The 25,913-nt window shown below is 45.9% G+C and overlaps 1 protein-coding gene across 1 annotated transcript in view; it reads right to left on the bottom strand.

Annotated features, from left to right (window-relative positions):
• Window positions 1-25,913, bottom strand: part of LOC144732057 (tetraspanin-15-like) — a 249,423-nt gene that overhangs the window by 131,277 nt on the left and 92,233 nt on the right. Inside the window, exon 4 of the mRNA XM_078613289.1 lies at window positions 14,984-15,079. Within this exon, the coding sequence (XP_078469415.1) occupies window positions 14,984-15,079 (96 nt within the window). The remainder of the gene's footprint in view (window positions 1-14,983; window positions 15,080-25,913) is intronic.

Genomic DNA, 25,913 nt, shown 5'->3' with positions numbered 1-25,913 from the left:
CTGGCCACAAATGATAGCTCAACAAAGTGGCACCAATATTTGGACGTTTATAGCACAGAAAAAAATCCAGATAATCTCATTGCATGTTTCTAAATGTGGAATGTAAAACCAGATGACCCGGAGACACAAATCCACTCGACAACGGGAATAGCTCAACAAATTGGCTTATCGCGTGAACATTTCTAGCAGCCAAATACTCTCAGCACGTATTTATAAATGTGCAGGGAAAGAGGACTAGGAAAAAATGAATAAATCCATGCGACCATGGGGAGAACACGCAAACTCCAAATATACAGCTGGCGTCAGAGTCGGGATCGGGATCGAACCCACGACCTCCTGCGTACCAGGCGAGGGAGTTAACATCTCGCCAATTACACCCGCTGCATTATCTCGGAGCGGCCCCTGGATTCATACAACGTACAGAATAATTAATATTGCTTATAAGCCATGGAGACACAATTACTTTAATTGTTGACCAATTATCGCAGACTTATCTGGAAGGGTTTATTTATTTTATTTGACAACAGCAGTTAAGCACAAATTGGAAAATTCTATATATATGCATCTACCATATGTTGTGGCCAGAATGAGTATCCGTGTAAAATATTACGTAGTCAATGAAATGCAGTCGTAACAAATGTATTCTTGAGGATATTGTGAAGGCAGGCTTCAGCTTCTGCTAGTGTAAATCAGACACACATTTGAATCCAAATATTTACACGCGTGTTTCACATTTTACCCGGATATATTCATTGCATTTTTTTTTGTACAGAATAACGAAGTCAGCAATTTGGACGCTTGCCACGGGCAGTCAAACGCACGTAAACAAACACACACACGACTCGCATGCACAGACACACGCACACACAGGACGACACGTTAATATGACGAACAAGTCTACGGAAATAACTGAGCTATCCATGTCGAGGCACGGAAGTCATGAAGTCAATTAGGACACATTTTAATATCCTACCAAAAACAACTGCATGCATACGTATACACGCTCACGCACACATAACCAGCACCGCCCTGGCTGAAAAGGCATTTCTCCGTAGCTCCACCGATCGTCTGGAACTCTCTACCACTACTGCACACAAGAAGTAGCATTCAAGCACCAGCCACCTTCAAGATATACCCCAGACTCACACCTTTTCAGACCCTCACCCTTCCAGGCATCACCTGTTCAGCCTCTCACCCATTCAGACCCTCACCCATTATGGCTCTCACCTGTCCAGGCTCTCACCCGTTCAGGCTCTTACCTGTCCAGGTACACACTTGTTTAGCATTTCACCTGTCCTGGCCCTCACCAGTCCAATCTCTCACTTGCTCAGCCTCTCACCTGTTGAGGCTCTCACCTGCTCAGGCTGCCGTACGAGGGACTTGCAACTCTGGCTCGATGCCTGTGAGTTCGCTAAATATGTGCACATTGTAAATTGTGTTTATTATAATATTCTTAACACCAGATAACTCATTCTTATTCTGCCAGAATATTGACTTTGCGAGATGAGATATGGCAGCAATAGCAAAAAAACAGGTTGCAAATAGTACAAAAAATTCAGACTTATAAACTTTAAACGTCTTGTGGGTGAGAAAAAAAATCACATTTCATAATGGCTCTCAAGAAAAGACCTGCCTGCGCAACTAAAATCTTTCGTGCGTTCAGCTGAGCACATCGTTATCATTATCATCATTGTATCTCATAGTGCATCACCCAGTGGCATAATGAGTCTCACAGCATAATGCATTCAACAAAAATCGCTCCCAGTGATGGATTTACATCACTGTCAAAAAAATATGTAACATTGAAAAAATAATTGCCTCGTTTCTCACTGCCACTCTGCGCAGCTCTCCGGCTTGTGCTCTGTGCGTCCTTCGGCACAAATCGTCGAGACGTTTCGCTGCACGTGCCGGGAGTTTGTTCCTGCGTCCTATCTCAGCTTCCTGAAGAAGCCCTCAACACGCGGAGAAAAACATCGGACGACATTCCTGCCCAACAACTCCCCTCCAATCTTCTCTGCGCACTCTGCAGCTTATTTTCCTTTCTGCTTCCTGTGGTATTTGTGCTCGTGCACCGCTGCCAAACGCAGCAGCGACACCAGATCATTCGTTTGATTTCCGATCCGTATGTCACAGCATGCCACGTATAGACCATCCTGAAAAAATGGTTTACCGCAGTGGTTCTTAACCTTTACTGCAGCAATGCATCCCTTTGGTTCTCAATCGTACAACAATGTTTAATGGTAAAAGACAACACAGGGGTTTGCTAACAAGAAGTACTTGTAACTTACGTGCCCGTGCTTAATTTGTATTTTCGATTATTTACCTTCTAAAAAAATCACTACGTTAGCCCACCGGTGGGCTAACGTAGTGAACTATTTGTGGTGGAGGGTTACGACACATTTATAAATAACGCGATCTAACCAAAAAACGTTGATTATGAATAATATTGGTCGCGAAAGCCCACGTGTTAAAACTTATTGAAAGTGGTCCGCTTGTCGCCTGGGCGTACGACCGCATAGCGCCGCTTCTAACTTCAAACGAGATGTTAACTCCCTCGCCTGGTATGCAGGAGGTCGTGGGTTCGATTCCGACCCTGACGATGTTTGGAGTTTGTGTCTCTCTCTCTCCCCGTGGTCGCGTGAATTTTTCTCCGGGTCCTCCGGTTTTTCCCCTCCACGTTTAGAAACAAGCGTTTAAGAGTTTTTGGCTCCGAAACATTTCCACGTGATGAGCCACTTCGCTGAGCTATCATTTGTGGACAGGTCACTTCTGAAACCAGAGCTTGACAGCTCAGTGGCCCTTACCGGGTAAAATACAAAACGTAGTTTAGGACTAAAGTCCTCGCGTAACGAGTGCTCACACAACGCGTTTTCACTACAACGTGGTTCTTCCATCAGGGAACACTTTTCAGGAATGCATCTACCGCATTAAATGAGGACTTTCTGTACTTCAAAGCTGCAGAGCCCGCAGTATTGCAAAAAAAAGGCACCCCATTCACTATTCTCTCACTCATTCACTCACTTATTCACTTGATCACCAACTTCTCATCATTATTCTATCGCTACTACAATAGTTACTGTGCCGGACAACGCGCGGTACAAAACCCGAAAACACATCGGAAGAGCTATTAAGCAAAACCACGAAAACCTAAACAGTCGTAATTCACATCTGCTGCATTACGGAGATACTGTATCCAGAAGCGAATTCGACATGCAAACGGGGAACTCATGCAGCTGCCAGGTTATTTAACAAATTGCCATACTCTGTTGTCTGCTGCCAGGTGGTCATAAACCACTTGTGGGGTTTTATTTTTTGAAATCCCATAACACAAGGCCCTAAATGCAAAACGTCTAAGAAAGGACCTTGAACAGAAAAAAATCACCCTTCGTATTGAAAAATGTTGGGAGCCGACTGCGCTGCTCTGCAAGAGGAAATGCTTTCTGCTTATAAAAAAAAACAAAATCCATATTTGACCTTAGTGGAGCGCGCTGTGGCTGGGATAGAACTCCTCGTTACACTCGATGGATGCCGGGCGCAGGCATGGGAGGTCGTTTTGCGTCGCTTCGTGCTCACAGCAGAAGCAGCTGTCTGGGGCTTTCTGCTGCAGGGCCATGTGACAAGAATCAATTGCTCCGGGCTGTCTCTGCCACTGCTGCTGCTGCTGCTACTGCTCAGCCTGCTGCCCCAGACACAACTCTGCGAGGCCAATTGGCGGTGGAACACAGCTGACAAATCAATAAACCACAACACCAAAACAAAGTGGGACTCTTTCAACTTTCTTCACATCAAACACAATCCCTAGAAGGCAGCTCGCCCTCCAAACGGCAGAGCTGCCCACTGATACGGCGCACGATCGAAGGCAATGAATTGCTAAAGCAATGCCCGAGTTCACTGTGCAACTCTCCTTTTGGCCTTGCCAGGCTGCGTTACGGGGCGCCGCAGTGGTGAGATGTGGACTACCTCGCCTGGTATGCAGGAGGTCGTGGGTTCAATCCCGATCCTGATGCCTGCTGTATTTGGAATTTGCATGTTCTCCTGGTGGTCGCGTTGATATTTCTCTGGGTCCACCGGTTTTTCCCCAGCACATTTAGAAACACGTACTTAACAGTATTTGGCTGCTATTAATTTCCACGAGATAAGCCACTTCGTTGAGCTATCATTTATGGCCAGATCGCTTCTGAAAAATAGCTTTTTATACCTCAGTGGGGCCTTACCTGGTAAAACAAAAAAAAGTTTAGTTGAGTTCACGCCAAACTGCTGGTGACGTGCCTACCATGACAGTTGCTTTTGTCCACGATTTCTAAATTGCTTAAATGTTTTCTTTCACTTTTGTGATCCAGGTCACCCTTGCAATGAGACCGTGCTGGTCTATTGAGTTGTCAGCTCGTTAAACAAAATACACTTGAAACTTGAACTACTGTACTGTATGTGTGTGGAAATAATCTGGCTGGTTTGGGCTGTGTCTGTCTGGTTGGGGGTTAACTGAGCCCATCTTACCTCCACGACTGATAAACTGAGTCGTGCTTTGTGTCCAGTCAATCAATGGTTGTCGCTTGGACGTTCTGGCCCCTGCCACGATAATGTGGAATTTCCACTGCTTGTTTGGAAACCCCCAAATGAGCTGCTTACTGCTCCAGTGCTCGTTTGAACAGGCAGACATTTAGACTTTTACTTGTGAAATTGATATAATTGACATTGCCTACCGTTAATATTAATGACATTATCGGTAATGGTATAGCATTTGCGGAGACATTGAAAGATGTGTTCTGAAAATATAATTGGAAAATATGAAGGCGCAAGTATGAATTCGGAAAAATATTAACCATCTCAGACTTACTGATGACAGACATTATGGCAAGCAATTTAATTTAACGAACGGTAGAACTTCAGCTGCCAAGTTGGGCTGAACACAACTATGAGCAAAAACAAAACTTGTGTACAACTTCACTGAACAATTTAAGATGCCTGTTGGAAGGACACGACTCCCAAGTCTGACGAAGATTCATTGCCCGAAATCTCAGTCGACTGTATATGTTTTCTGTCATAAAGCAATGTTAACGATGCATGCGATGATCCATTGCCTTTTCTACCGTTTGTCAGTGTCACTGCGCCAAATCTGAACATTTAAAACCACTTAACAACTGCACGCCACTGCCACAAGCAGGAGTAACCACTCACTTGGAAAGTCGAAACGTAATTGTTTTCTGGCGGGACTGGCCCGCACAACAGCAAAATAGAATTCCCACCGCTGGCTCAAGGCCATCAAGTTGAGGTGAGCGCCACAACACTTTGTTTGATAACAGAGAAACTGACAATTTCGACTTTAAATTATGATAAACCCAAAACCAGGTGGTAACAATGGTCTCCTCTGTGTACTGCACCCAGGGTCTTCTTTGCAAATGCAACCCCATTGTGTCCCATTGGGTGCTCTCTTATGCTTCTGAATTGTGGAAATGTATTTATTGATTGGGATTATCAGGAAAGGCTTTATGTGCACTGCCATTCTCACCCTTTTATCTGTACAATTACCTTCGCTTTTCATAAAACCAATTGGACTTTGAGTTTCTTCAACAGAGTACGCGGGAATTCACTCCCGTTCCTTTGCTCACAATTGGTTATGTGGCTGTATCTCAAAGGGCATCTGAACTCGCGAGATCTCTAAGACGGGCACGTGCAGACTCGCCGCCTCTTTGCTTTACGTCCCCACCAGCACAGCAGGGCTGCCCTGCTCGTGGAGAATGCCAAGCACGGCGAGGAGGACATCACACCACGAGGGCGTCCTCGGAAAGCGTCGTGCCAAAGAAAAGCTCAGCGCGCGGATTCACAACTCGCGCCGAACCTCGGGGAGTTCGTGGCCAATTCAGAGCGAGTTTGTAGCCAATTTAAACTCACGCGTGGGTGGAAAAAAATATCTCATTAGAAGATAAACTTTTTTTTTTAATTGGATTGCGACAAATAATTTATTGCCGGGAGAGTTGGTTAGGCGGCGAGGCAAGAAAGCTGCCAACATATCCAAACACTGCCATAGATGAACCATTTCCATTAGTCTATACTGTGGAGAGTCCTGCTGGTTGAATGAAAATCAGGAATGATATCATTTATTTCAAATCGGCCAATGAGCCCTGCAATCTTTTAATACCGAGATGTGCTCTGCTTTATATATGCAATGTAGTTCATTTTACAACAACATTAGGGTACCATTACGTTTATTACCAGGGCGAATACTGTAAGTGGCATTACCCTACCTTACTAATTAACGAAATTAAAAGTGGGGATTACACAACACACTTAGTGTGTATATTGGTGACTTTCTCGTGTGATCTGCTTGGGGGTTTAGTCAGGAGGGACCCCGAGGAAGAGGGTTCGTTTGTGGGTTTAGCAAAGAGGGACCCTAGGAAGGGGGCTCACGTGGGGCCTTCGAGAAAGGATGCTGGGGGTTGACGCTGGAGGGTGGATGCTCCACCACGCCGGACTCCATCATCATAATTATAACCTATTACAGCCCACGGCCATTCAACGTTTGGATGGAGGCCTCCTCGCGGCACGTTGCTCAGGGGTGTTGTTTGACCGTACTTCACCACACCGGTCAGAGTGGGTTGGTGAGGTGGAGGGCGGGAGGGGTGGAAGAGACAGATTGGAATAACATTCACCTCCACCGATGCAACCTCCGGTTGGACAATTAATCAAACTAACCCATCCATAAGCCACTAACGATGCCCCCCCCCCCCCCCCCTGGTTTTGGGCTATGACACCCGTCACGCAGGAATGTTGTGTTTCTACCAACGGCTCGGGGCCACCAATGGACGCGGGGAACCAAGCGGTTCGTCATTTGGGCACGAAGCTTCTCTTTCGACTTAATTGACCCCCCTGATAGAGGTCAAGGCGGCAGTAGCAGCAGCACGTTGACTCCAGGGGCGCACGGAGGGGCCACGAGCGATGTGGCTCCTCTCGCCAGACCCGCCCCTGGCGCTTTAGATTTTACTGTCGTGATTAAACGGGGGCACGCTCACCGCACGTCGTTCGCACGTGAGCTGCACTTGCCGCGAGGAAAATCAGTCGTTACGGTACCATCGGTGGTGCGCGTGTGACGTGAGTTCTCAGCGCAAACGCAGACGTGCGGCCACATCGACCAACTGCTACGCGTGTCCAGAATACATTGAGTTCTGGGAAGGCGTAGCTTCGAACCCAATGCTTCGTGTCATACGATGAGAAAACCCAACAAAACGGGAGAATGCGTGCAGGCCAGAAGACTCAACACGCAGAGAGAAGGTGCTTCTCACAAACTACCGTGGGGGGGCCACATTTGAATCTGCTCTCAAAAACAATACGGCCACACGTTCAGCTCTGTTTGGGGCTAGTGGTCTGGACAAGGCACCTGTGAAGGCCGGCACGGCACACGAGGGGGTGGGTGGCCAACACAACGCCTGGCCGCCTTTGTCTCCCCAGTGGTGATATTTACACACCACACCGGGTACTCATTTGAGGCTGAGTCGACCTAGGGGAGGCCCACGACCAGTTCAGATAATAGTCACCGGTGTTGGCCGTGAGCGGGAATTGAACTCGGTCCTTCGACTTCGTAGCGCAGCGCGCTAACTGCTACGCTACCGCGCATCATTCAACACTTCGATAATGGAGGCCTGGTGGGCAGGCCTGCTCAGTGTGAAACAACAACAACAACATATTATTAGCGTTTTGCAAGCATTCAAACCCTACGCGCTGCCGTCAACATGGAACGCCCGTGTGGGACTCAACAGGATGTGATGAGACAAATTTATCCCTGGCTCATGTTCACTGCGATAATTCAACGGCCGTTTGGGATATGGGGAAATTTACGTGCTTTATTATCCACAAATTACTTAATAATAATACCTTCAACTTGCAGCATGCATAAGTATTCACTCACTTTCGTGGACAGGCAATGACATACAAGTGGGAAGGCAGCCCAGGTGGTGAGCCAGTGCCAACATTTACCCGAGCTCGGCAGACCCCTACATATAAAGATGTTTCCAGCCAATTGACGAGTGCTGACATATGGGTGGGAATCGGAGCACCCAGAGAAAACCCACGCGTGCCATGGGGAGACGCTGTGTCTCATACAAACCTGAACAGGTGGACTCCACATTTGTTGCTGGACTATCTCGTGGTGAGCCAGGGTACGGCTTTCTCCTCGACGCCCACGAGATGGGAGATTCACAATGTGCGTGCAAACCACCAACCCTCGCCTCCACAGTGCCGTGTTTACGGTCGCGCATAGCCACCACCGCCCAGCTATTTAGAGAGAAACATTTAACGCTTCCATCAATCCCCACGGGGAGACTGTAATTCTCACTCGAAAGGTAATTGCCCTCTAAAAACGGCTTTTACCCTTATATATTTTCGTCGGAGCGATGTCCGCAATTAATTTGTTACGATCGATGATTTGTGCTTACACTCTGCCAGTGAGCGGCGGAATGAGATAACTTTGTTACATGCATATTTTGTACCTCTTATTGCAGTGTGGCTGATGGAGAAATAAGCGATACTGCCTTTTTTGAATGGTGTAAGAAATTACCCTTATCAAGTACCGTACAGTATTCCAAAGCGTACGGGCTGATTAATAAACATGACCTGCCACTTCGTTCAGACTCACAGCGTGGTGTAATAGCAATGTACCTTGATTTCACCATGTGCTATGTTTGTCAAACCGAGGAGCTGTTTGAACTGACATCCTGTATTAATTACAGTTCTGCGTCAATCCACTGCTCGATGAAGGCCTTGCCCCGTGCTGCGTCCGTCATGTGTGACCATAACTTCACCACGCTGGTCAGTGTAGGCTGGTGAATCGGGGGGTGTGGGGGGGAGGCCCAGGAACGGTTTCAGACATTACGAACCACTGATGTGAGCCATGGCCGTGAAAATCAAGCTCAGGTTACGGGATTTACATGAGGTGTTAACTACCTCGCCTTGTATGCAGGAGGTTGTGGGTTCCAGCCCGACCCCTCCTGACGACGCCGGTATATTTGGAGTTTTGCGTGTCTCTGTCATTGTGGTCGTGTGGAGTTTACTCCGGGTACTCCGGTTTTCCCCTCCACATTTAGAATCAACGCACGTTTAGAGTATTTGGCTGCTATAAATTTGCACTTGATGACCCACTTCATTTAGCTATCGTTTGAGGCCAGCTCGCTTATGAAAAAGATCTATACAGCTCAGTGGGCCTTACCTGGTGAAATAAAAAATCGTAAATAGTAATAAATAGCGTGCTAAACATTGCTCTGATCGTTCGAAGTGTTTTACGTGTTTATTTGTGAACAGTTATAACCACTCACAATTATCCGCATGGTGCTTGCTCGCACAGATCATTACTGGATTTTCAGCTGCAGGACAAGTCTCTGTTTTTAGACGCGTTAGGTTTTAGTGATCAAGTGAAGCTTTTATGTTGCAGTGATCAATAAAGACAGACGACTTTTCGAGGAGGCAAAATATTAAAAGATTTCATGTAAAATAACACAACGCTCGAAATTGAAGCCCAGCAGCAGAAGACGTTGCGTAGCGCGGGCGGTTGATGCGAAATTAACGAGAAATCACGTCGCGTTCTACCCGAGTGGAGGGAAGGAGGAGGACTGCGAGGCGATGAGATCGAGCAGTTAAGTCGGAGCAAGCAAGGATGTGAACGCATTTTGTGCAGCAATGTTTCATCTCGCGTGAAAAACACAAGAGATGAGCGAGACTTGAACAGCGGTGCAACTATGTTGGTGAGTGCGCTTTAAAGGTTCGTGTGAGTTTTATTGTGATCGGTAAAGCCATTACGCACTTAACGGTTAAAATGAGCCGCGTGATTGCATTGGCTAAATGGATAGTTTTGAAACAAAATGCTGACACAAAACACCACGCGTGTAATTAAATACATGGCCATTTAGTTCAACATTTTACTTTGAAAGCCGGATCTAAAAAAACTCTTAACAAGCAAACATTAGTGTCTCACACTTTATGGTACTGCGGTAATGACTAACATTGAACCACAATGTTTCGGGTTCACCAATAAAGCAGCCTCACTCAATTTCCGAGGTCGCTACTCAGAGCAGTTTGTGCGAAAACGTCGCCGAACGTCGATGTTTAATTCGGTCGAGAAGTCTTCCGCCACCGGTGAAGAGGAGGTGGTGGCGGTGGAGTTTTATCGGTCAGAATTTGGTCGACATGTCACGGTCCTCCGTAGCAGTCCCCACAACATCGGCAGTCTTCTTCTTGGTTCTTTCGGTAAAGTCACGTAGAATGGGAATAATAAAATAATAAAATAAAACATAATAAAAGAATTCTCACAAAACATCGGAAGTCCCTAGCCCCGACACGTCGACGTCAATCCCAGCGCCGAGTTGACGGCGGAGGAACCCCGCGGTGTGGAGCAAGCGGATTGGTGGCTGGAGATGAGTGGACACGGTGCGAGGTGTGACGAGATGTGATTGGTGCTTGGGAATAAGGGGACAGGGATGAGGGGAGGGGGAGGGAATGGGAGAGGGGACCGTGAGTATAAGAGGGCACGTGGGAGGAGGGACGAGGGAGAGAGAGCTGTGGATGGAGAGGAGAGAGCTGCGTATGAAGGAGGGAGCTGTGTGTGGAATACAAGGACTGGAACCCTTGCTTTACCTGCCTCCGTGTGTTGGTGAGGAGAGTGTCCGCCACAGATACATGGCCAGGTATAAATAATAATTATAATATCCTTGTAAGTGTCGTGACATATGACGTCACCGCTGTGTTGGCTCGGTACGGGTACCGTAGGCGGGGTGTCACGGAGGTCGCGTCAGGCCGTGACACTCTGCGTGAACCCGACAGGACACGTGACCGGACAAAGGGGGGCTAGGGGCCCCAGGGGGGAGCTTGGTGGTCACGTGGTAAGGGTCCCGTACCTTCCCGAAGGATCGGGAAGAGGGGCGTGGCCGAGGGCGGGGCTGGCCACGCCGCAGTGGTTATAATCCGGGCGTGAAGAGAGAGCTGGGCTGTTCAACCCTGGGATGAAGATGCCATTAGCGGTCCTCGAGTCTCCGGTCTTCGACCGTGACCAGGCAGCCTGCTAACCTGCCCTGGTCACGTTATGTAGTATTCACCCCGAGTGTTAGTTAACTGGGGATGGTGGTCATCACCTTATGCATAGTGTTGAGTTGGTTGTTACGTGTTAATACATAGTGTTGAGTGTGCGCCTCAATCGAACTCATTACATAAGTAACTAGCTTTACTACCCGGCTTCGCCCGAGACTTGGAATTTCGTATTGGATTAATACACGGCCTACGCGGAGGGTGGGGGGGTGATGTGTGACGTCAGTATGCTCACTGTGTGACGCTGCCACGTGCGGGTGACATCACAGATGTGACGTCACCACTCACTTGCCGTGCAAAATATATCCATTATTGCGCCCCTCCCCCCCCCCAAAATACAAAAGTTTATTTTGATACTTTCTACATTGTGTAGAGTCTGGAAGCTACCCACATGCCAAATTTCAAGTTTGTTGCATATTGGGAAGTATGCTAAACAATTCGAAAAGACACACATAGATAATATCCTTGTAAATGGGACAATCGTGTCGGGTAGCGGAGGTCGATAACTTTGGCATAAAGCTCCCACCATGTGGCCTCGCCCAACAAACAAACATCGGACTCACAATTTTGGCTAATAAAACCGACGTTTTAAGTTACTTATGATCAAGCTTTAAAAGCATTAAGATTTTGTTTTAAGGTACATACATACCGTGAAAATAACTGCAGACGGTCTGCAGTGTGAATCTGTAGCGCAAATACTGACTGGAGAAATATTTTTAATACTGGGCAAATTCACACAAATCTTAATCAGCATTGCATTTTAGTCAAATGAGACTTCGATAAGTTACCAAGGTGATGACAAGCTCTGACGTGATCAATCAGAAGGAAGTGTTCCATCTCTTAAAAAGGAGACATTAAAATCAACAGCAGTTTTTTTTTACACAATGAAGACATCACTAGCATCTAATGAATGATGCCTCAAGTATATGTGGTAGATTTTGATTGAAAGCTTTCGTGACTGCAGGGATTCATATTCTTGATTCCTTCGGTAAAGTCACGTATATATATCCATATTATTTTATTATTTCCCTTCTACGTGACTTTTCCTTCTACGTGACTTTACCGAAAGAACCAAGAATATATATGTGGTAGGTTATTATTTTATATAATGGCTCTCTTATTCAGAGCAGAGGGAAAGAGGAGGCAGAACACCTAGACTTTTTTTTTATTCATAATTGGGGTTTAGGGTTAGGTCTTGCAAAAAAACATGTTGCCAGCCCTCTCCCACCTAACACAACTAATCAATAAAAGTGTCACAGGAATAAAAACAAAGGTGCCAAATCTACTATTGCTGCGGCATGGTCAGTATGGTCAAACAACCCCCATAACCAAAATGACATAAGGAGTCCTTCATCCAGCAGTGGATTGACAAAGGACTGTGGTCAATTTACAGTTACTGTAAATTGACCACAGTCCTTTGTCAATCCAGTTACTGTAAATTGACCACAGTCCTTTGTCAATCCACTGCTGGATGAAGGACTCCTTATGTCATTTTGGTTATGGGGGTTGTTTGATTTCAGTTACGCTGCTACCCTCTTGAGCAAGCAATGCACGTGGCGTTAACTCGGTGTATTGCTATTGCAACATGCAAAAGAGTTCAAATGTAGTGATATTCCGTGTCATCATGGGGCCTCATTTGCCAGTACCAAAATATACTAATAGGGTTTTTCCCCTTTTTTCTGGCAACAAAACTGCTCACCCCGAGCTCTCATTACTCTGATGGTGCGTTGTTATTGAACTGTGCGCCTTTTGGCGTCATCTGGTCGAACACCATATGAGACTAGGGTCTAAGAAAAGCTGTCTCCGGTGTGGACCAATCAGTTTCAAGGACAATGCATAAATTATCAGAGTATTGTTTTTTGTTTGCATTTGTCTGCAAGTATTGTGGTTAATGCAAACATGATTACTTGCAAAAGGTGTCAGTTTTTTTTGCCAGAAAAAAGGGGGAAAACCCTATTAGTGACACTCCGTGTTTATTAATCATCGGTGAGGTATGGTCAACCAACGACCAACATGGCACACAAGGGCATTTTTCTAGCGGTGAATTGAGAAAGGACTGCAAATGATTGCTATATTTTATCTCAATGTCAATTTTTTTTTACAAGCTTAACATAACCCTTTCTATGTACGTGAAATCGCAAAATAATGGAGTCTATCCCGGATGCCCTTGAATGTCTGTCATAGCAAAATATAGCTGTGGCATTTGACCCAAAATGAGGCATTTACCGTGAAATGTTCCTGTGGATCATAGCAATCAAAGTATAGTGACAGCCACGTAACTTACTTATGATTCAATTACAAAATCCCATTTCTAGATTGCAATTTTCCCAGTCTTTCAGTTTCAGCTTGGCGTTAATGATAATTTTTTTCAACGACTTATTTTTTTTTTAAATGGCTTTCAGTTTCAAACACATCAATAATAAAACTCTAAGCAACGCTAAATTAGTATTTTATCGAATCTCGAATACCTCTGCTTAGTCTTTCGTATGGATTAATAACCTCGAATAGGTTACAAGGCAATGCATACGATTGCAATTGTAAGTCATCAAGATGGGCTACCAACCACTAAGTGTTTGATAATGCCCCAGAGAATGATCACACAGCTACAGTGACCCTGATCTTTTGACCCAGTGGAGTGGACCAATTGTGAATGTGGCGAAGTGCAATCTGTTCGTGACGTCAGAATCAGAATCTTTATTTAGATCGGTAGAATCCGATCAGCTATGAAGCTCTTATTTTTCACAAATGTCCAGTAGGGGCAGGTCAGAAAGTCACAAACGATACAAACGCACGGTAGCAGTGCAACGTTTCAGAAAGCTTAGCAAGTCACTAAATATAAAGACAAATAAATAAAATATATAAAGATAAATTGCATAAGTACATCCATTTCTGCCGATTTTTCAACACCAAATGCAATCCTGGGCAAGGTAGCAAAATAAAACAAAAACAGTTCCAGACCACACCAGGACAACGACACACGGTTATGCAATAAAATTGCACATTCAAATGTAACTATGGACACATTGGTAAGGATAAACGTTTCAAATCACATTGGCAAATGTGGTTGTATCCGGCACGAATATTCTGTTTCAGATTGTATTTTGAAGGAAGATTTATGGTAGTAAGGGAGGAAACTAGGTTGTTCCAAAACGTTGGTGCTACAACAGCAAAGGCTTTGTCGCCTGCAGTGTGTTCAGTGAGCAGGTGAGTAAGTGGGTGTGTGTTGTTGTGACCTGCAGTGTGGTTCGTAAGTGGATGAGTGTGTTTTGTTTACCTGCAGTGTGGTGAGTGGGTGAGTGTGTGGTTGTGACCTGCAGTGTGGTGAGTGAGTGGGTGAGTGTGTGAGTATGTGGTTGTGACCTGCAGTGTGGTGAGTGAGTGGGTGAGTGTGTTGTTTTGACCTGCAGTGTGGTGAGTGAGCGGGTGAGTGGGTGTGTGGTTGTGACATGCAGTGTGGTGAGTGAGCGGGTGAGTGGGTGAGTGTGTTGTTGTGACCTACAGTGTGGTGAGTGAGTGGGTGGGTGGGTGAGTGAGTGTGGTGGTGGTTGAACACAGTGTAGATGAGACTAAACAGTCAGTGTCTGGTAGACCGCATTCTCAGCACGGGGTGGAAGATTCGCCGATGTGACGTTCACGGGAAGAGTAACCGTGGTGGTATCAATAGAAGACTCTTGGACTCTGATGCCTTTCTGGATAAATAAATAACATCGTTGCTATTATTCAGTAAGGGCGCACCGTGTAATAGCCCACAGCTAAAACACGTCTGGCCGACTCCCCTTTAAATATTTCAGTCGGCAAATTCCTCTTCTGCTCTACGCGCACATCAGCGAGCGTTTCGCAAAGGGAGTGCGCAGAAATGCATCCCAACTCGTTTTAACCCCATTCGTCGGCCCCCCGCGGCAGTCACCAAACGTACCTCCTCCTGCACGAAGTCCATGATGTTCTTAAAATCCAGGTCGTCGTAGTAGTTTCTGATCCCACCTCGTACATGATCACTAAAGAACGCCTTCGTCTGCGGAACCAAAAAATACAAAGGAGAAGCCACGGTCATTGCGTTCATTGCTAGGACCACATCACCGGATCTTTGTTTCACCGCCGCCCATTGTTGGGGTGGCCACATTTTCTCGACGCTTTGAGTCGGTCGTTCTAAAGGACAAAATAACCATAATCTGTCGTCAGACTGCAGGAGGAATCCAATGAGCTATGGCGACAATTACAGGACATTGCAGTGAGATAGCATTACATAGGGAGAGCTATGGGGTTGCATAGAGTTACGTTTCGAGTTACAGAGAGACCTCATAGAGTTACACAGAGACACAGGCCACAGCCGAAGACCGTGAGGTGTGGTGGGAAGCGACAGGCCTTTGCAGGGAGAGGTATGTGCAAACCAGTGACAGCAACAACAACAAAAAGCAACAGTTTATTAATATGAAACCCACACCAGGGCTTCCTGCAAACAGGGTAAGCGATAAACAGTGTTTACGTACACATCTACTACACCTCAAAAGCTGTCAGTGATATGCCAAAAACAAACTAACCATTTATTCCGTGAGCCCAAGTCACTATTTCGTTTCTGAGAACACGCAGATGGTGTTGGACCTTTGCCCTAAAGCGGGCATCTGATGATTTGCCAGCGCAGCTCCACCGATGCACCATGCATCAATGTAGATCCACACTTCCGATTAGCATGGTTGGCTACGTATGGCGCAAAAGAAGTTTAACATACAAACAGATCCATAGCAGCAATGCCACGCTACCCTATCAGCGGCTTCACTGACTTTGCCAGTATTATTGGTTACAGTGTTTCATGTGTGTGATCCTATGCTCTGTATTAATGTGCATGGCATAGTAATCTCAGTCTTGTCATCGCCTCCCGTTGAATACAAACTGTCCCAAACTGATGACGAATGAACAAAAGCAGTAAGTACAACTCAGCTATTAGATCCTGGATGGAAGGCACTTCACAAATTGAATTATTATTGTTAAATACAGAAAGGCAAAATCACGGAACCACAAATTAACAGATTACATTTTGCTGTCTCCCAGTATTGGGGCTCGTGAGTAAAACATAACCTGTCACATGTTTTGGTGAATGACTGTCATTAGAAAGGGCTGCAGTTGTAAACAACAATGGGGTGCTTCAACCATTTCAAAGGGCATCGTATATAACGAAGGACAAATTTGACATATTGAGCAAAAGCAGTCACCGACGATAAAGTTACTTTATTATTTGTCTTAATAGTTTTACTCGAATCATCTTTTAAAGCACAGTTATGCAAGGGTCACAGTTTGTACGAATCTTATGATTTAAATGGAAGACTGCCGATGCTTTAAACCCTTTAACCGTGTGCCGATTTTCAAAGAGAAACAAAAAATTGCCACATTTTTATAAAGGGGAATGATTAGCTTTGTAAATCATGTCCGTTTACAAGAGGAATTGTGGAGACTCAACTCGGCGTGACTAAATGGTTACCGTATTACATTTCACGGCGGATGGCGCTCTCGGCAAGAACACATTCGACTGTAGGTACATGACCATCGACCCGTGCAAACTGGCTCGGAGGCAAATCTGCTGACCACGAGGCTATCCCATCGCACCGCACATGTGCAACGTGTAGAAATCCACCGCGCGGTCATATTTTATGTCATCGTCATAATAAGAATTCAGCTTCTGTTGCACGGACTTCAGAGCAGCAGTGAAATTGGGCCTTGTTTCCAGGCTTCCTGCACCGCTGTGGCACGACGCACGAAACATTCACCGCGACATTAATCAGCGACACCCATCGCGGTGGCGTTCTCGCCTGGCTGTACGCACGGAAAAAATCAAGGTCCCATTAAATTCGCAGCAAAATATTTGTTTTTTGATTTGCACTGTGCCTTTGATGAAATTGTACGTTTGCTCTGTTTTGCCGAAAGAATCGGCGTCTAAAAGTGGGAGCTCTGTCCCGTCGTCCGGCTGCAAGTATTGGCGAGTTTTCTTGGCAACAACAAAAAATTTATTTCTTTGTCTCATGTTATATTTATAGGGCGCCTTCACTCAAGGCCTTTTGCGTAGTTCAGAAAAAATGGGACAAAATGGAATGATTTAGATGACAGGGTCGTGCAAGGGTTGAGGAATGGGTGACCACAATCAAGGGGCACTCAGGGGTCACGAAAGGGTAGAGGAGGGTTGGGAAGGAGTGGAGAGCCGTGGGACGGAAGAAGAAACAATTGGGATGTTTAAATTAAGATGGGAAAAGACAAAATCCCCAGTTTTTTCATATACAGAACTCCTCATGTCATGAGGCCAATATCATGGATCTTTTAACTCGTGGGATTTATCCCTATGATCTACTTCACTTATCTGCGGCGAATATGTTGTGCGTAATCAAGCATCATTGGAGGAGTTTGCAATTATCTGTGAACAAAAATTGTAGTCGCGGTTAATATGGTCACAGACAACATTTATGCTGTCGTCTGTTCCATTGAGTTGCGTAACCTGGGGAGCTGCGGTGGCGAGATGTTGACTCCCTCTCCTGGTATGCAGGAGGCCGTGGCTTCGATCCCAACCCTGACACCTGTATATTTGGAGTTTGCATGTTGTCCCCGTGGTCACGATGGATTTTTCTCCAGGTCCTCTGGGTTTTCCCTCCACATTTAGAATGAACATGCGAATAAAGTAGTTCGCGGCTATACATTTCCACATGATAAGCTATCATTTGTGGCCAAGTCGCTTCTGAAGAAAAAGAGCAATATAACTCAGTGGGCCTTATCTGATAAAAAAAATAAAATTAAAAAATCTTCGTCACTGCCGTTTGAAGTCCTTCCCAAACCCTGTCAGCCTCGGGCGGTCGTTTGACCATATTTCACCATGCTGGTCAATGCGGGTTGATGAAGGGGGGTGCCCAGGACTAGACCGTGCACCACATGGAGATGTATAAAGCTTGAGGATTGATTACATCGCAGGATGATGGTGAGAGATGGCAGCAGCTTGGGGAGACATTCATCCAGCAGTGGATTGAACGCGGCTTATCATGCTGATAATCACGATGCTGACAGCCTGAAGATCGAACTTGGGCTTTGTAGGTTTGCAACAGCCCGAGGCTTCTTCTGCTCACTCTGTCTTAATTCGAAGATTGTGGTAAATGATGTATGACGCTTTCAAATGCTTTGTAAAATATTAACACTGATGCATACAACGATCTGCATGTGTGCATGCAATTGTGACTAAGGGTGTCAGGTCATGTTGGAGTCTGCTTGAGCCTTGGTTGAACGTTTTTCAACTTTGTCCCATTTCACGAGTGTGGGGGCATTGCTGTGTGTCACTCAAAAAGATCCCAAGGCATTGCATTTGTTAACGCCCATGCCGCTACATTCCATCGTTAAGGCGAAATAAATAACGACAGCGCTCACAACCATTGCTGCCTCGACTATGCACTCACGGAAGGCTCTGTGAATGATGGGATGTTGTTATTAGCGCGCCCTGCGCTACAAACCGGGCGACCCGAGTTCGATTCTCGCTCATGGCCAACACCAGCGGCGATTATCTGAACCGGTGTTGGGCCTCCCGTAGGTCAACTCAGCCTCAAATGAGTATCTGGTGTGTAAACGTCGCCACTGGGGAGACAAAAGCGGCCGGTTGTGGTGCTGCCCATCCCCTCGTGTGCCGTGCCGGCTTTCATCGGGGATCGCTAACAGCACTTGCCCCAAAAGTCTGATGAAGCTATAAGGGGGATATTTGCCTTTGTGTAAAACAATGCCGTGGAGGGAGACACGTGAAGGAGGTGGACTGGCAGCTTTTTTGTTTTGCTCCATATAGATCACAATTCTGCCAATTATGATTCAGTGTCATGTATTATACTGCATAGTTTAGGGTAGATAGGGTCTCTGCCTAAACATCTGGCAGTTCACCAGCATTCGTTCAAGCAAGCTGATGAGCCACTGCATGTCGAAACCGGCCCAGAGTTTCCTTGTGTCGAACCAACGCTGCTGACATTGTGCACTGCAAGAAGGCTCGCGTGGCTGATGGGCCTACTCCTACCCGTACCTGGCCGCACCAGGGTCGCAAACGGGTACCCATACCCGGCCGGATACGGATAGACGGGTATCGGATACCCGGTTGCGACTTCTGCGCTGTGAACTCGCCGACGCAGCCCCCGTGTAAACTTCGCCGTTACACGAGAGGGGACGCGGAGGGGAGGGGCGCGGAAGACTGTGTACTTGAATGTTTATCAAAATCAGAATATTTATTTAGAATGGAGGAATCCGATGAGCTTACGAAGCTCATTTTCACGGAAATCCAGTGACCGTCTGTGTTTGATGGCTCGACAAATGCCGCTGCGCGAGGATTACCGGCGTTGGTATGCGTGCATATTGAACTTCTTTCATGCCGTACGTAGCCAACCGTCTTAATCACAGGTGAATGATAGCTCGGGCACATTTTTTTTTATCGCGACAGCGCTCACAGCTATTGTCCTCCGCGCCTCCGCCCTCCCGTAGGAAAATAGCAAACTTGTCAGGGAAAGAATAGTAATTACTGACCTGTAGCCTGCCTGGTCCTGGCATTACAATCCAAAAGACCAAACCCACAATCTCAGTTAGGACTCATGTCTTAAAGAAAGGGTCTTTGCCCGTAACAAATCTGCCGTTTCACCAGCATCGGCTAACGCAAGCATAACTCTGGCTGATGAGGCACTGATTGTCAATACTCGTTCAGCGTTTGCTTACATTACCCAATGCTGCTGATAAGATACACACCCACAAGGGAGTGTGGCTGATGGGTTGGCTAAACACATTCCTGCGGAGGGAGCTGGTAGGAACGTTGGGTTGCTCGGTCAATGGCCAGGGTCAACGGCGGCGTGGTGTATTCCGCAAATATGCTCGACTGTGAGGGCGGGCACAAGCCGGCGTGAGTAGGTTAAACGTTGAGTTTTATAAAGGCACCACGGGGTGACCAGGCCCTCCCCACCCAACCCCACCCTTCCCACCCCCTACCCAGCCCCACCCTCCCCACCCAGCCCCTCCCCACCCTCCCCTCCCCACCCAGCCCCTCCGCACCTTCCCCACCCAGCCCCTCCCCACCCTCCCCACCCCACCCGGCCCCTCCACACTCTCCCCTCCCCACCCAGCCCCTCCCCACCCTCCCCACCCAGTGCCTCCCCACCCTCCCCTCCCCACCCAGCCCCTCCCCACCCTCCCCACCCACCCAGCCCCTCCCTACCCTCCCCTCTCCGCCCAGCCCCACCCTTCCCATTTTTGGATGCACGACGGACGGACGGACGGACACAATAATCCCCCGTGGGCTGGTGTAACCAGGAGGTTCCTACCAGTAAAAGTGCTTTTTATTTTATGCCGTTGAGAGATAAATACGGGAAGGATGTGTTACTTTTATATATATATTCCTGCAATGATGATATTCCTGGAATAACTACTTTTTATACAGCATTACGGGATTCTGCAAAGACTTTCAAATACATTGTGCGTATTTAATTCAGTGGAAATGTATTTCAATCTTACGTTACGAAATGTCTCCATACACACAATGTACAATCTTATGCCTTTCCGCTCTCAAAAGAGATGCCGCTACTGCCAAATGCCATGAGGCTTAAACATGTATTTTCTGTCAGAAAGTGGTGACTTTTACGATGAGTGGCGTACCTTACTCGCAGCCTGTTTAAACGAACAAAAATCAGTAACATTCTGCATTTGCAAAGTAAAATAGTCAATAATGTACTCCCAACAGCAGTTAAAACAATAAATATTTAAATAAACGGACCGCTACGAAAGTCTATTGCATTTCTCGGCTATCAAATGTTGCAGAATGTAATCATACCCCCGATATAAACTTCAATAAAGCCTCTGGTCATAAAAGGCAAAATAAATGTGGGGGGGTGGGGGAGGAGGTGGAGGTGGTATTCATTTGCATGATTCACCTGTCACGGGGGGGGTGGGGGGGGACCAGTTCGGAAGAGACGTCAGGGAAGGCTTTGAAGCCAGGAACAGGATCACAACGACGGAATAAAGAGGAGGATGAGAGGAGAATGAGAGCAACCTGGAGCGATTTTGGAAAACTGAACCTGATAATGAAACACAAACACGGAAATGCAACGATAAAAGAGAGCTCTTAATCAGTGTACAGTTATCGACTGTGCGATAAGGATAATGAAACGCTGGAATGCTTTCGTGTATGGACGTATTGTTGAACTTCTTTCGCACCGTACGTATCCAACCGTGCTAATCGGAGGTGCGGGGGAATGACACCAAACGTAACACAAAACGCACTTCTGAAGAAATGACTTTGCAATCTGGATTCAAAAGTGAATAGCTCCAGTGGCTTCCAAATATTGGAAAGAAGAGTGTTCCAGACGGCCGCAAAAGCGCATCTGAAGGACAACATTGCGTGTGTTCTAAGATCCGTATTATAGCATACATTAAAACCAGCCCTCCGTATTTCCAGTGTTCCAAGAGTTTAATTTGCAAGAGTGACCTGGGGCATCAGTCTGCCAGCAACGGGTGGATGATTGCTCTGCCGAATCCCAATCGAGTAATTTGCGGGTTAGCTTTCAGATTTGGCAATCTTGCACCTCAACGCATGTGCCTCGCAATGGCTTACTATTGACGATGACGTCAGGGTATTTTAAAGTTCCCCCGTGAAGCAGACGGCCCATTGTGATATTATTAAAACTAAACTATTTCGACTTTTTTTTGTATTTCACCAGGTAAGGCCCACTGAGCGATGTAGCTCTTTTTTTCAGAAGCGATCTGGCCACAATTGATAGCCCAATTAAGTGGCTTATCGTGTGGAAATATACAGCAGCCAAATACCAAAACACGTACGACCACGGGGAGAGAGAGACGCAAATTCCAAATGTATAGGCGTCAGGGTCGGGATCTAGCCCACGACCTCCTGTATACCAGGCGAGGTAGTTAACATCTCCCCAATTTCCACCCGCGGCATTGTCTCGGAGCGGCCACTAGATTTGAACTGTGAACCTCTGCAAGCAGCTGGATCAGGGATGCAATTCAGCGCCGGCAGTCAGTAGCAGCAGCAGCAGCAGCAGCAGAAGCTCCATTCAACCTTTGACGATTCTTCCAATTATGCAAAGCGTTTATGAAGCTTGAAACAACTGAAACGTTTTCATAAAATGTTTTTTTCTCTAAAACGGTGGAAGGACCCATCTTGCCACGCAAAATGAAACAGTGGAACGCAATGCCACCCCCCTACCACCAATACCAATAAAAGCCATTCGCCACTAAGTGACGGTGCCGTCATCACGGTGCCTGTGCCTATGCCAGGCCAGGTGCACTTTGAGGCCACGTGAAGTGTCGAAGGCTCGCTGACAGGAGGTCTCGGGACAAAGCCAGGTGCCATAGGCTGACTGAGATGACGGGTAGATGTGCCAGCTGTACCCCCCTTACTGTGCCATGCACACACACCCTTTCGCGCATGCATCCGCAGCACATAAAACAAATTGACAGCAGGGAAATTGGCGGAGTGAATTATATTAAGTTCCTCGAACACAACACCACCCTAATTTTGCAATGGCTCTGCACCATTATGAAAGTTTCTCATTTCAAGCGAATTCAGAAAACTATTTTAGTGCAAAATAGAAACTGTTGGAATGATTCGAGGAGAAAGTTGTGATGTGTTGTTTTTACGAGAATTGTTCTACCTATATTTTTGCTTTTTTTTTTGAAACAGCAAAAAAACCGGCGATATCGTGCCAACAATGCACAATTTGCAAGGTTGAAATGTTGACATTAAACTGGACCGTTCAGAGAAGTAATGAAATGTTTAAGTAATGTAATAGACAATACAAAAAATAAGTCAGTGTTTTAACAAATGTCACCCATTCATCGCAGCAGCATAAAACTATGAAATTGTGCTCTTGGAATAAAAGCCAAAAAAATATGTTTTCAAATTGGTCCTCAAACAAGATAAATCCATTCTATAAAGTGTTTACAACCAAACGAAAGTCTATAAAAAATGTTGGCAACAATACCGAAGCGTAGACGTACATTGATTATTCATAATAAAAGTTTGTGGGTTAGATCGCGTTCATTATGAATGTGTCGTAACCCTCCACCATCAAACACGCCAATTACTAACTACTTCAGCCCACCGGTGTGTTGGAGAGTAAATCCACAACATTTACAATTTGAGACGACGTTTAGCTGCTAATTACATCAACCAGCATCATCGAGCGATTTGCCCAATGGACTGAAGTAGTAACTAATTGACGCATTTTGTTTACGTGACAAACCTTACTAGCTGTGTAGGGTGGTGGAAGGATACGACACATTTATACTTAACGCGATCTAACCCACAAACCTTTATTATGCATAATATTGGCCGCGAAAGCCGACGTGTTAAACTGTGTATCGATTCATAATCTGGCAGTTCTGTGTTGCTACGGCACCGTGAAAATATTTTCCATCACAAGAAAGTTAAATCTCTCTCTGGCTACGTAACAAGACATCGGGGTTCATTTTGCCATTGGCAGGCTATCGATCTGCAATGCAGGCCAGATTGGAAAAAAACCTGTAATGTGCTACATGGGTATTTTAAACAAACTCTATGCAAGGGATGCTGAGAGGCCACGGACGGTACCAGCGCATCAAGTCACGAATCACCACGCTCAGAGGCAGCTAGTTTTTTTGCACAGAACTTCAACTAGTTACGACTGGCCAAGACTAATGAGAGAATCCATACATTTTACCGTTCTGAGAGCTACAGGCTTATTGCTGCTTGGAAGCAAATAATCAAGTAATTCGCCGTTTAACTGCATGCCGAAACAGGTCACCATACGTCGATGGTGATTTAACTGTGAGCAGACAATAACACGTATTGCGATTTATTTACTAAAAAACGGTAAGATGGAAAGACACGGTGTGCATGCATGATGGTCGTGCATCATTTATCTTGATTACACTATGAATAACCCAACCAGTAATGGTACCTATTGTAATTGTTTTTTTTACCCTTTTATCTGGCAACAAAACTGACACCTTTATTACAAGGAGTCATGTTTGCATTGTCCACAATACCTGAGGTCGGAATGCAAAAAAACACAACTCTGATAATGTATGCACTGTCCTTGAAATTGATTGGTTCACACCCGAGACAGCTTTTCTTAGAGCCTAGTCTCACATGGTGTTGGACCAGATGACGCCAAAAGGCACACAAAAAAGGTGTCAGTTTTGTTTCATGATAAAAGGGTAACAAAAACAATTATCATATTTTGCTACTGGCAAAGGAGGTTCCAATGGGGTACCCATTGTAATTTACACGAATACATTAACTCCCCCCTCCTGGCCTTCGCACCTGATTCACTTACAAGTGACGACAACACATCTATCCCTCTATTCAAGACCGAAACAAGAGGATTTCTCCAAAAGTCTGGCTGTCGCCTGATGATGCCGGTTGTAATTACTGGCGAAACGTCGTACTCGAAGATTACATGTTTTTGGTTTACTCTCCAACGCACCGGTGTGCTGAACAAGTAACTATTTTGGATGTTTTCTTTACGTGACAAAGCTTACTAATTGGCAGTGTCGGGTGTGGTGGGTTTAACGGCACATTTTTATTTATGCGATCGATTCCAAAAAACCTCTATTATGGATGTTGGTCGCGAAAGCCTTCGCGTGTTTAACTGACCAGTTACATTGAATGTTTTTTTCAGCAACCCGGAGGAACTCGACGCAGAAAGGGGGAGGAAGGGGGGGATGCACAAACTCCACGTCTTTCTTTCAATCGCTGAACAAAAGCCGCCGCTGCAAGGATGACCGGAGTTCGCGTGATGGTTTCACTCCTTGACGAGATCAGATGCTGCGTTGCAGATTATCTGCTTCCATAAAACACCAAGTTTTCAGACTTGTGTTGTCCTGTGACTGGTGTATGATGTGTCGTTCAATTTTTAAGACAGAATTGAAGAAAGGCAGCTTAGTAAGAAATGTTAAATCGTAGTTCCTGTTTTATTCGGGAAAAAAATAACTAAAATGTATTCATCGCCCCAATGTCTTTGCAACAGGTGTGTTACACACTGTAAGTATATAATCAGTGCACATATGCAGATATATTATGTATATATAAACTAGCTATATCCATTTTTTATATCATGGAAAGTTATCGTTTATTAATAAACGAGCAAAATCCATGAAAAAGCGATGTGGACGGATGTTTTTCCATTTTCAATTCGTCTTTAAAAAACACGCGAAATAATTGTTGCATCCTGTTGTTAGCTTTTCGTCAATTCTACGAAAATTGCTTGAGAGTGGTGTGCTCTTGGCAAGGTAATGTATTGCTTTTCTCCCCCTTCCACCGGCAACTATTATTTACTCGGAGCAGCCGAGAGAACGCAAGGTGCTTCATTAGCACACGATGTGAACCCGCACTTGGCCATTGTGTCAAAGCAGGCCACGGCCAACGCGGTTTGCAAAATGTTACAGTCGCCGAAGGACACATCAATTGTGGGCCATGTAAATGCAATTTGCGGACGAGTTTTAAATCGTTTTTTTTTTCTTTCAAAATTACGAATGTGTTGCATAAGCCTGAACTCTTCCACGAGTGGACATATCCACCCGTCGCACATCCAATGTGACTACTTATGGTGCAGTGTTAACTCCCTCCCTCGCTTGGTGTGCAGGATACGGCGGGTTCGATCCTGACCCTGATATTTGGAGTTTGCGTGTCTCTCTCGCCGTGGTCGTGTGGATTTTTCTTCGGGCCCTCCGGTTTTTCTCTCCACATTTAGACTCAACAACATCACGCGTTTAGGCTATTTGGCTGCTGTAAATTTCTACGTGATGAGCAATCATTTATGGCCAAGTCGCTTCTGAAAAAGAGCTATACAGCTCAGACGGCCTTA

Source organism: Lampetra planeri, chromosome 41, assembly GCF_965212315.1.
Source record: "Lampetra planeri chromosome 41, kcLamPlan1.2.h2, whole genome shotgun sequence".
Classification (NCBI taxonomy): domain Eukaryota; kingdom Metazoa; phylum Chordata; class Hyperoartia; order Petromyzontiformes; family Petromyzontidae; genus Lampetra; species Lampetra planeri.
The sequence above is the reverse complement of the archived record's forward strand: the minus strand, read 5'-3'. Positions and strand labels throughout refer to the sequence as shown.